The 13249-nt window shown below is 42.9% G+C and overlaps 1 protein-coding gene across 4 annotated transcripts in view; it reads left to right on the forward strand.

Annotated features, from left to right (window-relative positions):
* The window catches only part of pde9aa (phosphodiesterase 9aa), a 35711-nt gene that overhangs the window by 10899 nt on the left and 11563 nt on the right, over positions 1 to 13249 (forward strand). For 2 of the 4 annotated variants that reach the window (XM_042307014.1, XM_042307013.1), the window contains exons 2-6: positions 982 to 1052; positions 1364 to 1474; positions 2869 to 2912; positions 4797 to 4851; positions 5120 to 5190. In XM_042307014.1, the coding sequence (XP_042162948.1) occupies positions 982 to 1052; positions 1364 to 1474; positions 2869 to 2912; positions 4797 to 4851; positions 5120 to 5190 (352 nt within the window). Of the gene's footprint in view, positions 1 to 981; positions 1053 to 1363; positions 1475 to 2868; positions 2913 to 4456; positions 4591 to 4796; positions 4852 to 5119; positions 5191 to 13249 lie in introns of those variants that run through there. The other 2 variants (XM_042307015.1, XM_024389063.2) reach the window with 2 other exon arrangements.

Here is a 13249-nt window from a genome sequence, read left to right on the forward strand (position 1 = left end):
GAGGAGATGGACAGGGTGTTACGGTAGGTCTACTACACGTCTCTAGAGAGGAGATGGAACAGGATGTTTCTATTCACCTCTTCTCTTTGTTGAATTGCAATAGTGAAATTGAATTACAATTTCACACCAGTGAAAATGGAGCCTACATAGCCTTTATGCATTTCTCTGAAAACGGATATGGGAAATTGATTAACAATAACTAAGTGAAAATTTATGATTTCTGAATATACAATCCTGCAATTTCTATTGTATTTCATGGTGAATTGTCTGTTTGTGAACATAAGTGTCTCTTGCTTACGTGTCTCTGAACTAAACACATCACTGTCTAACACACCTGACAGCCTGCCACTGACAGGTTTCTGGAGTGCTCTCTGTCTCTCTCATCACCCCCCCCCCTCTCTTCCTTCTTAACCTACACATTTCTCCGTATCCTTCTTACCCTTGTTGCCTTGGTTCCTTTTGTCACCTATTGTCGACTTTGTTGCCCCTGCCAATGGCATAAGAATCAAGATGCTTTTATCTACATGGGTCAAAGTCGTCTGTGTTGGTGAGGGGGGGATATTTACTGTGGTGCACTGGAATCTGCGCATTTGTAATCAAAGGAAAAGCCCAGAATGAGAGACCTGTCAATACAAAGTTCTTCTTCTCTCCCTAGTGGGGTGGTTGGTCCATTTTCACACTGTACTCTGGTGGTGCTTGAGAGGATAGTAGACTGACTAAATACACCGGTTTGGTGGTCTGCTGTTCCACCCTGATCACTGGGAATGTATTCCACGTCTGGTATCAGTATCTCCAACACTTCTGCATATATATTTTAGAATATCTACTCTTAGAAAAAAGGGTTCCAAAAGGGTTGTTTGACTGTCCCCATAGGAGAACCCTTTTTGGTTCCAGGTAGAACCCATTTTGGTTTCATGCATTATATGTCATATATGTACTAGATCTTGACTATGTGTCCTGTCTTTGCTACCCTTCCCGTAGGTGGTCTTCAGCAGATTCTGCAGCCCGTATGATATCAAGGAGTTATTCTGTACCGCTCTAGGTCTTCCAAGGTAATTCTCTGCTCTCTTTTCTCCTCTTCAGTTCTGCTGTGAAGCTTAGAGTCGTCTCTGTCAGCGTCCTGGCAGGATCCTTTAATCTCCCTGTCTGCTAGGCTGCTTTTCTAATGTTGTTTTGAGGATCACTTCTATTAGATGCCACATTGAGAACTCATATTAGTGACAAGATAATACTCTATAGTGAGTGGCCTAGTCCCAATAGTCTTGACTAGCTTTTATCTTTCCCTTGGTTTCCTTGATTGATATTTGGAATGTGCCCAACACCTACACTCTCTTCATTGAACCATAGTGGGACACATCCTCAGAGAGAGTGTCCCTGCTTTGTCTGTTTTGGACAGGAACACCACCTTGTCTCTGCTGGATTCCACGGGAGCCATGGTGTCCATCGACCCCACCATGCCACACAACACCGAGAGGTAGGCCCTGACACATCTACATTCAGGGATGGAACTGCAATTCTTTACTACCTAGCCCTGGTCCAAAATCTGTGCCATGCGATATTTTAAAAGATACATTTTCACTAGCCCGGGGAGCTAGTGGGACACATTTTCTACTAGCCCGTTCTGAAAAGTACTAGCCATGGGCTAGAGGGCTACCTTCATTTCCATCTGTGTTTACATTTATAGCAGAAAAATACATATGCTGGTCCTTAAATGCATAATCTGTAATTTTGGCAGTCTAAACCCATAAGAAAAAGTGAAATTCTTCAAGGGTAAAGGTTTATATTATTGATTTAAATGTCCATTCAACAGCAGGAAATATCCCAGATTGTACCCTATTGCCTAGGACTTGTTAGGCTGAAAATACTAACAGATCCATGGTCAGGGTGTGATCAGTGAGCTAGACACTGCTCACACACACACACACACACACACACACACACACACACACACACACACACACACACACACACACACACACACACACATGTTTTACTAACCCTAACCCTAGGCCAAATGGCCTAACTCCTAATTCTAACCCTAAACCTAACCCCTAACATGCTGACCAGACCGCTCACGCCATTGCGTGCATGTTGATTTTGTCCACCCACATCAGACAGGACACGCAGTTGGAAATATCAAAACGAACTCTGAACCAACTATATTAATTTTGGGACAGGTCGAAAAGCATTAAACATGTATGGCAATTTAGCTAGCTAGCATGCTGTTGCTAGCTAATTTGTCCTGTGATATAAACATTGGGGTTTGTTATTTTACCTGAAATGCACAATGGTGGTTGGCAACCAACTTTAAGGTGCATTACCACAACCAACTGGACTGGAGTGTGGACCTCAGTTTATCCTTCAATCACCCACGTGGGTATATGATCCTAAAAACCAATGAGGAGATGGGAGAGGCGGTACTTGCACACGGTCAAGCGTCACAAATAGAACCAAATTCTATTTTAGCGCCTGGCCACGTAGACACGCGCGAGCAGTGTTGGTGCAATTATTGAATAACATGTATGTGTACATTACTTTGGAATGCTTGCTCACGTGACGTGAGCGGTATGGTCAGCATGTAAGCCTAAAATAGCATTTGTCCTTGTAGGAACCGGCAAAATGTCCCCACCTTTCCTTGTTTTACTATCCTTGTGAGGACTTCTGGTCCCCACAATGATAGTAAAACCAAAAAGACACACACACAGCCCCCAGCGTGTCCTCACACTTCAGACGCTGAGTAAGAGAGTGGGAGGAAGAGGACATTCACAGCATGTCTGATTAGGAGGAAGGGGGAACATATTTGAGTGCTGCACCACTTGCTGTCTAAACTGACTGGTGTGTTTGTGTGTGTGTGTGTGTGTGTTGAAGGTCACCGTACAGAGTGGTGCCCCTGACTGGAGGACAGCTAGCTGGTGAGTCCCAGAGGGCCATTGGCTTTTCACACACATGCACTGACTATGCAAATAGACAAGCATTGCTGACATTGCATATGCAATAGCTTATTAGCATATGCATAGGTACCATATCGTATATAGCATATATGTAAGCAAGCATGAGCACACACACAAAGCACAGCACACTATCCCACATACCTGATGTGCACACTGCACATAAACACGCATAGTCATCAAAACGTGTAGGCAATAGACAAGGATGTAAACACACTCAGACACACACACTATTTATTTATTGTTTTGCTTGGTTAGTGAAGTTACATGGTTCATGACCTTCGTTTATGGGAAATGTCACCTAGTAAACCTGGCTGATTTAACAGTGTGATGAGAACCAGTTCCCCAGTGCAGGGAAGGCAACAAAACAACATCCTTATTTTCAGTCATCACTCACACACAAGAGTACACAGACAGGCCAGCTGAACATCTGGGAAAAATTCCATGAACAGGAGCTTGTGTCTTTGTTCCACACTTTTTTAAAGCTTTATTTTAGCAGGCCCAATATCTCTTGGACAAGGGAGCCCTGCACTTTTTTACAAATACCACATAATACAAATATTAAACATTCAAGAGAACCAATCACATTCCTCAGTAAAGAGGTCCTCAATCAACAATGTGAACTGCCCAAGAGGCACCAGTACATCTAGTGGTATGGTGGTACGGTGTACAATAGGACAGCATTAATGTGACACGGTGTACATTAGGACAGCATTAATGTGACATGGTGTACATTAGGACAGCATTAATGTGACACGGTGTACATTAGGACAGCATTAATGGGACACGGTGTACATTAGGACAGCATTAATGTGACATGGTGTACATTAGGACAGCATTAATGGGACACGGTGTACATTAGGACAGCATTAATGGGACATGTGACAGCATTAATGGTGTACATTAGGACAGCATTAATGTGACACGGTGTACATTAGGACAGCATTAATGTGACACGGTGTACATTAGGACAGCATTAATGTGACACGGTGTACATTAGGACAGCATTAATGTGACACGGTGTACATTAGGACAGCATTAATGTGACACGGTGTACATTAGGACAGCATTAATGTGACACGGTGTACATTAGGACAGCATTAATGTGACACGGTGTACATTAGGACAGCATTAATGTGACACAATAGGTGTACATTAGGACAGCATTAATGTGACACGGTGTACATTAGGACAGCATTAATGTGACACGGTGTACATTAGGACAGCATTAATGTGACACGGTGTACAATAGGACAGCATTAATGGGACACGGTGTACATTAGGACAGCATTAATGTGACACGGTGTACATTAGGACAGCATTAATGTGACACGGTGTACAATAGGATCAGTCCAACAGGTGCCAGATGGTTTTACTAGTTCACATACCTGCACTTTTATTGGCCTCTCAGGTGAACTTTGGCCATAAGTCTGCACTGCACCAATAGCAGAGCTTTTTTTTTGTCATGGAGTTATTTTCTGTGTGTGGGAAGGGATATTACAAGTGCCTTGTTAACATATCAAGCTGGCACCACCTCGAAACACGACTACTGCGTTCAGTAGTGAGACAGAGAAAACACTCTCTCTTCTTTTGCCATCTGTTGTGTTTGTTTCATTCTCTTGTTGTTGCTGGTTTACATAAGGTATGTGTGTGTGTGTGTGTGTGTGTGTGTGTGCATGCGTGTGTGTGTTTGCGTGTGATAAAAGGGGCACTCGATATCTGTTACACCCCCAGGCTCTGATATAATGAAATGCTTCAGACGTGTGCAGTGTTGTCGTTACAGCACAGAGAGACGTGCATGAGTTGTGTTTTTCCTGTGTGTAACGCAGAACCATCTTTTTCTTCCAGATAAAGAGGAACTCTTCCAGAATGTATTGACACAGGTGGCAGAGCAGTTTTCCAGGTAAGAGCACTGATGTAGCTTTCGTGGAAATGTTGCCTCTGGCTTGGTAAATGCTTTTTGTTCCCTTGTTCTCGTAAATGTATGCTATTTGTGTGTCACTGTATAATTGTGTGCTGCTTTCAGATAATGATTGCTCTATGTCCCTTTCTCTTTCTCTCTCTCTCTATCTTATTTTCTCACTCTTTTTCTGTCTCTTTCCCTCTTTCTTATCTCCTCTTTCTTTTCTTTCCCCATCTCTCTCGGTCTGTCCTTCACTCTTTCTTTGCAGAGCGTTTAAAATCAACGAGCTGAAGACGGAGGTGACGAACCGCTTGGCCATGTTGGAGAAGAGAGTGGAGTGTGAGTACTGTGTCTGTCTGTGTGTTTATTTCTCCCTAGAGAGGAGACAGCCTCTGCTTAAATCACAGTATTGTTACCTACCATGGGGAATACTAAGGGGTCTACTGAACAAATACACTGAATGCAGAAAATAGAAGAATACAGTATGGTCCTTTTCACAGATGATTTTGTTCTATGGTGACTCTTAGTTAAAGAGTGGCATACAATGGAGAAAAAAAATAACTTAAATGTAATACCAAGCAGATGCCCTGAAACCATATTCAAAAATCAAATCATATCAAATGTTATTGGTCACATAGACATGGTTAGCAGATGTTAATGCGAGTGTAGCGAAATGCTTGTGCTTCTCGTTCCGACCGTGCAGTAATATCCAACAAGTAATCTTAACAATTTCACAACAACTACCTTTTACACACAAGTGTAAAGGAATGAATAAGAATATGTACATGTGGATATGTATATGGATGAGCGATGGCCGATTGGCATAGGCAAGATTCACTCTCAGTAAGTTGATGTGTGGCCCGTGTATGAGGCAATCGAACCCTGACTAAAACTCTGCAATAAAGCGTGCAGTGAACATTGTTCTACTACTGTATGTGAGCAGGCATATTTTAATAGGTTTAATCGCCACTCATTAACTTGGCTGGATGGGAAATGTTAATAGAAATGGTAGCCCTGGGAGATTGAGTCATACAAAAATGTCCCTTTAACATCATTAAAACATTTTTTTTAAAGATGTTAAAGGGAAATTTCACCGCTGCTCTATTTTCACTATACACTGAGTGTACAAAACATTAGGAACACCTTCTCTTTCCATGACATAGGCCGACCAGGTGAATACAGACCCGTTGTTGATGTCACCTGTTAAATCCACTTCAGTCAGTGGAAAAGGGGAGGAGATGCGTTTAAATAAGGATTTTTAAGCCTTGAGACAATTGAGACAAGGGTTGTGTATGTGTGCCATTCAGAGGGTGAATTGGCAAGACAAAATGTTTAAGTACCCTTGAACAGGCTATGGTAGTAGGTGCCAGGCGCACCTGTTTGAGTGAAACACTGCTGGGTTTTTCACACTCAACAGTTTTCCGTGTGTATCAAGAAGGCAGGCCAGTGGTTTAAACGGGTCATTGATGAAAGGGGAAAATGGAGGCTGACATGAATTGTGCAGAGCAACAGATGGGCTACAGTTAGTCAACTGACAGTCCAGTACAACAATGGTGCCCAAATACCCATAAAAGAATGCACAACTCATCTTACCTTGACACGAATGGGGTATGGCAGCCGACGACCTTACAGAGTTCTACTTCTTTCAACAAAAAAAAAAAAACTGTGGTTGCAGTGAGCTAAGGAACGAAAACACTGAACACTGGAGAATTGGAAAAACATTGCCTGGCCTTATGAATCCCGGTTCCTGCTGTTTCACATTGATGGGAAGACTAGAGTATGAAGAAAACCACAAGTACATGCGTGTCAACATTGAAGGCTGGTGGTGTGTTTTGATGGCACACATTGGGCCCCTTGACAAAAGTGGAGCAAAGTTTGAATGCCACAGGATATCTGAAAATCATTTCCAATCAGGTGCATCCCTTCATGGCAGCAGTGTAACCATCTGGAAATGATTTTTTTCAGCAGGATAATGCCCCATGACACAATGCTAGGATTGTCCAGAAATGGTCCCACGAACATGACAGTGAATTCAGCTTACTGCAGTGGCCTGCCCAGTCACCAGATCTCAATCCAATTGAGCATCTGTGGGATGAGATGGATCGAGCTGTTCGGAGTGGAAGCCGTGGAGTCAACATGGGCCAACACCTTGCAGAGGCCATGCCCCGACGAATCGAGGCTGTCCTGAGGGCAAAAGGGGGGGGTGCAACTCAGTATGAGGAAGGTGTTCCTAATGTTTTGTATACTCAGTCCATTAATATGTTGTTAATATATTATATGTGTCATAAACATTTTGAATCTCCTCACTACACGCAAATACGAGTGTTTCTGAATTTCACCAGTTGAAACAGGGCAGCTAAATATCCTGGTTGTAAGCAAACCACAATATCCAGAATTTGCAGCGATTCCAGGACATTCCCAGGGCAAAAATTCTGAAATATATCTATAGTGCATAATTATCTCTGAAACAATCTCTCATCCCTTATAATCAAATCAAAATCCAATCAAGTCAAATTTATTCACACATTATTCACACAAATTCACACATATTTAGAAGATGTTATTGCGGGTGTAGCGAAATGCTTGTGTTCCTACCTCCAACAGTACAGTAATATCTAACAATTCACAACAATACACACATCTAAAAGTAAATAATGGAATTAAGAAATATATAAATATTAGGGCAAGCAATGTCGGAGTGGCATTGGCTAAAATACAGTAGAATAGAATACAGCGTTGGCAGACCGCACTAGCCTCTCGAGAGCCCTGCGGTTGCAGGCGGTGCAGTTGCTGTACCAGGCGGTAATACAGCCCGACAGGATGCTCTTAATTGTGCATTGTAAAAGTTTGACAGTCTTAGGGGCCAAGCCAAATTTCTTGAGCCTCCTGAGGTTGAAGAGGCGCTGTTGCGCCTTCTTCACCACACTGTCTGTGTGAGTGGACCATTTCAGATAGTCAGTAATGTGTATGCCGAGGAACTTGAAGCTTTCCACCTTCTCCACTGCTGTCCCGTCAATGTGGATAGGGGCGTGCTCCCTCTGCTGTTTCCTGAAGTCCACGATCAGCTCTGTTTTGTTTTGTTGACGTATTGTTGTGAATTGAGAGGTTCATTTCCTGGTACCACTCCGCCAGGGCCCTCACTTCCTCCTTGTAGGCTGTCTCGTCATTGTTGGTAATCAGGCCTACTATTGTTGTGTCGTCTGCAAACTTGATGATTGAGTTGGAGGCGTTTGTGGCCACGCAGTCATGGGTGAAGGATCAGTGAAGTGGAGGTTGTTTGCTACCTTCACCACCTGGGGGCGGCCCATCAGGAAGTCCAGGACCCAGTTGCACAGGGTGGGGATCAGACCCAAGTTTGATGATGAGCTTGGAGGGTATTATGGTGTTGAAGGCTGAGCTATAGTCAATGAACAGCATTCTTACATTGGTATTGCTCTTGTCCAGATGGGATATAACAGTGTGTAGTGCAATTGTGATTCCATAGTCTGTGGATCTATTGGGACGGTAAGCAAATTGAACTGAGTCTAGGGTGTCAGGTAAGGTAGAGGTGATATGATCCTTAACTTGCCTCTCAAATAACTTCATGATGACAGAAGTGAGTGCTAGGGGGCGATAGACATTTAGTTCAGTTACTTTTGCTTTCTTGGGTACAGAAACAATGGTGGACATCTTGAAGCAAGTGTGGACAGCAGACTGGGATAGGGAGAGATTGAATATGTCCGTAAACACTCCAGCCAGCTGTTCTGCGCATGCTCTGAGGACGCGGCTAGGGATGCCGTCTGGGCCGGCAGCCATGCTAGGGTTAACACGCTTAAATGTCTTACTCATGTCGGCAACAGAGAACGAGAGCCCTGGAGTTGTTGAATTGCGACTCCACTTTCTCTGTACTGATGTTTTGCTTGTTTGATTGCCTTACGGAAGGAGTACCTACACCGTTTGTATTCAAACATATTCCCAGTCACCTTGCCATGGTTAAATGCGGTGGTTCGCGCTTTCAGTTTCACGTGAATGCTGCCATCTATCCATGGTTTCTGGTTTGGGTAGGTTTTAATAGTCACAGTGGGAACAACATTCCCTATACACTTCCTGATTAACTCAGTCACCGTGTCCGTGTATACATCATTGTTATTCTTACAGTTTACCCGGAACAAATCCCAGTCTAAGTGATCAAAACAATCTTGAAGCATGGATTCTGATTGGTCAGATCAGGGTTGAATAGACCTTAGCGCAGGTACTTCCTGTGCATATAGGAATGGGGGAGCAAAATGGGCAGGGGAGGGCCTTGTAGGCATCCCGGAAGAGAGAATAGCAGTGGTTGAGTGTTTTCCCAGCGCGATTACTGCAGTCAATGTGTTGATAGAACTTCAATAGTGTTTTCCTCAAATTTGCTTTATTACAATCCCCAGCTACAATAAATGCGGCCTCAGGATATGTGGTTTCCAGTTTGCATAAAGTCCAGTGTAGTTCCTTGAGGACCATAGTGGTATCGGCTAGAGGGGGACTATAAACAAAGATCATTTTCTTGGGAGGTAATACGGTCGGCATTTTATTGTGTTCTAGGTCAGGTGAACAAAATGACTTGTGTTTCTGTACATTATCACAGTCACACCATGAGTGGTTAATCATGAAACATACACCACCGCCCTTCGTCGTCCCAGAGACTTCTTTATTCTTGTCTGTGTGATGTACTGAGAACCCATCTGGCTGTATGGATAGGGACAGTATATCCGGAGAGAGTCATGATTCCATGAAACAGAGTATGTTACAGTCCCTGATGTCTCTCTGGAAGGAGATCCTCGCCCTGAGCTTGTCTACTTTGTTGACCAGAGACTGAACATTAGTTGGACTACAAGTCCACTCTGAATACCTCTTCTCTGCCGGCGTCTCTGCTGGCGTCTTGGAGCAGCCTCTGGGATAAGTTCAATTACCCGGGGGGGTGCGAACAATGGATCCGATTCGGGAAAGTTGTATTCCTGGTCGTAATGCTGGTTACTGCCGCTCTGATATCCAAAATTTATTTCCGGCTGTATGTAATAACACAATTAGCCCAGAATGTTTTTTTTATGTAAGAAGTAACACCCCAAAAAACGAAATACTGCAAAGTTGCTTAGGAGCTAGAAGCAAAGCTGCCATGTCTGTCGGCGCCATCTGTATGCTTTTTAGGGAGACTGGAAAAACACCCCAAATAGTGTCTAGCGGGAAAGTTTCCCTTTAAGGTTAAGAAAAGTAACGTACACCCCTGAAGGAGGGGGATTTAACTATTTAGTAGGGTTTGAATGGGGTGTTTTGTTTTGAGCTATTTAGCAATGCAAATTTGTTCAGCTTTAAAACATACTTGTGTCTCGTGGTTGTTAAAAAGTGTTTTTACATTTCAAATAGTGTACAAAACTGTCTACTAACCAAGTTTGGATCTTTGATTTGATATGTGAGCTTTTTGTTTAACATAATAGACTGACATACCATACATTCTCTATTCACCTGTTATACACGGGGTGGGTCTAATCCTGGATGCTGATGGGTTAAAACCGCGTTCCAGCCAGTGCCTATTCCACAAGTTACTACCGGCTAAGGCTATGACGTTGAAATGCCTATTTACTGTTCCATCTCACTGTGCTATCCATCAACCCAACCAGGCAATTTATAAACTTTATAAAAATCTCCACTGTAGAAAATCATCTTAGACATGATCTCCCCTTTCTTTTGGACTAGAATTTGGTTTTCAACCGCGGAGATTTGTATAAACCGTGCTAGCTGTCTCTGCGACATTTGCAACATTGTCTCAATATTGAAATTCAATCTCCAGCTGTCCCATATTAATGAACGAGTTGGGAGTCGGGACGAGACAGAGAGGCAGGCAGCTTTTCTCAACCAGCCGAAATCATGAATTAGCGTAATCTTTATGGATATGTATACAAAGAAATGTCAATAGAAAAACAGTTAAAATGAAATGAAATACAGCTAGTTTGCTGTCTTTCCAGCTTCAGTTTGAATTGATTTTGTTAGATGTGTTGTTGGCTATCTCCTCTAAACAGTGTCCTGACGAGAGAGCACATTTTCATTAGCTCATTGTTATAGATGTATCCAAATACTAGAAAACAGCTTAAATAAATGCAAATCATGCTACTTTTCTGTTATTCGGGTTTCACTGTTTGACGTGACTGTGTTAGCCCAAGTTGGCTGGCTAGCAAGTAAGGGGATAAGAGCTGGCAATGGAGGGGCCTCCTGAGTTGCGCAGTGGTCGAAGGTGTTGCGGTGTCATGACAGCATGGGGTTTGATCTCAGGCTGTGACAACCGGCCATGACTGGGAGTCCCATAGGGCGGCACACAATTGGCCCAGCGTCGTCCAGGTTAGGGGAGGGTTTTTAGGGGAGGGTTTGGCCGGGGGGGCTTAACTTGGCTCATCGCGCTCTAGTGGCGGGCCAGGCGCCTGCAAGCTGACCCTCATCGTCAGTTGAACAGTGTTTCCTCCGACACATTGGTGCAGCTGGCTTCCAGGTTAAGCGAGTATGTGTTAAGAAGCAGCAGGACTTGGAGGGTCATGTTTGGAGGATGCATGACTCAATCTTCGCCTCTCCCAAGCCCGTTGGTGAGTTGCAGCGATGAGACAATATCGTAACTGGATCACAATTGGATATCACGAAATTGGGGAGAAAACGGGCTTCTGAAGTTTGACATTTCCAAGTTGAAATTTCTGACTTGATTTCCCTTATGAAAAATGTATCAGCCTCTACACAAATGTCCATTAATTATAATCAACATAATAATTCACATTTCCTGTTGCAGCAGGATTATTTCCCTGCTGTGGCAAACTGGCTCAAATTAACCTCCTACATCAGTATTTTGTTCTCTACTCTAGTTTAACCTCATATTATTATTTTCTGAGCTCATGTTATTCACCTGGACATTGACCAAAGAGAAATCACATAGAAAAACTATAGACTAGGTGGGAAATATGCTTTATCATAAACTTGTACAATGCTAGCTGTAGCCTTGACATGTATAGCCACTGCTAGACACTATACAGTTAAAGTCGGAAGTTTACATACACTTAGGTTAGAGTCATTAAAACTCGTTTTTCAACCACTCCACAAATTTCTTGATAAAAAAGTATAGTTTTGGCAAGCTGGTTAGGACATCTACTTTGTGCATAACACAAGTCATTTTTCCAACAATTGTTTACAGACAGATTTTTTCACTTATTTTTAAAATTTGATTTCACCTTTATTTAACCAGGTAGGCAAGTTGAGAACAAGATCTCATTTACAATTGCGACCTGGCCAGGATAAAGCAAAGCAGTTCGACATATACAACAACACAGCCATACAGTCAAGAATACAGTAGAAAAATAAGTCTATATACAATGTGAGCAAATGAGGTGAGATAAGGGAGGTAAAGGCAAAAAAAAGGCCATGGTGGCGAAGTAAATACAATATAGCAAGTAAAACACTGGAATGGTAGATTTGCTGTGGAAGAAACTTATAATTCACTGTATCACAATTCTACCTCTGAGAGATGAACGTACTTTGGTGTGAATAGTGCAAATCAATCCCAGAACAACAGCAAAGGACCCTGTGAAGACGCTGGAGGAAACAGGTACAAAGGTATCCATATCCACAGTAAAACGAGTCCTATATCACATAACCTGAAAGGCCGCTCAGCAAGGAAGAAGCCACTGCTCCAAAACCAGACTACGGTTTGCAACTGCACATGGGGACAAAGACCATACTTTTTGGAGAAATGTCCTCTGGTCTGATGAAACAAAAATAGAACTGGTTGGCCATAATGACCATCGTTATGTTTGGAGGAAAAAGGGGGAAACTTGTAAGCCGAAGAACACCTTCCCAACCATGAAGCACCGGAGTGGCAGCATCATGTTGTGGGGTGCTTTGCTGCAAGAGGGACTGGTGCACTTCACAAAATAGATGAAGTCATGAGGGAGGACAATTATGTGGATATTTGAAGCAACATCTCAAGACATCAGTCAGGAAGTTAAAGCATGGTCGCAAATGGGTCTTCCAAATGGACAATGACCCCAAGCATACTTCCAAAGTTGTGGCAAAATGGCTTAAGGACAACAAAGTCAAGGTATTGGAGTGGCCATCACAAATCCCTGACCTCAATCCTATAGAACATTTGTGGGCAGAACTGAAAAAGCGTGTGTGAGCAAGGTGACCTACAAACCTGACTCAGTTACACCAGCTCTGTCAGGAGGAATGGGCCAAAATTCATCAAATTTATTGTGGGAAGCTTGTGGAAGGCTACCCGAAATGTTTGACCAAAGTTAAACAATCTAAAGGCAATGCTACCAAATACAAATTGAGTGTATGTAAACTTCTGAGCATTTCTGTAAGGGATGATACACTCTTCCTAAGGGAAAATCAAGTCTGACATTTCAAA

Source organism: Oncorhynchus tshawytscha, linkage group LG26 (assembly GCF_018296145.1).
Source record: "Oncorhynchus tshawytscha isolate Ot180627B linkage group LG26, Otsh_v2.0, whole genome shotgun sequence".
Classification (NCBI taxonomy): Eukaryota; Metazoa; Chordata; class Actinopteri; order Salmoniformes; family Salmonidae; genus Oncorhynchus; species Oncorhynchus tshawytscha.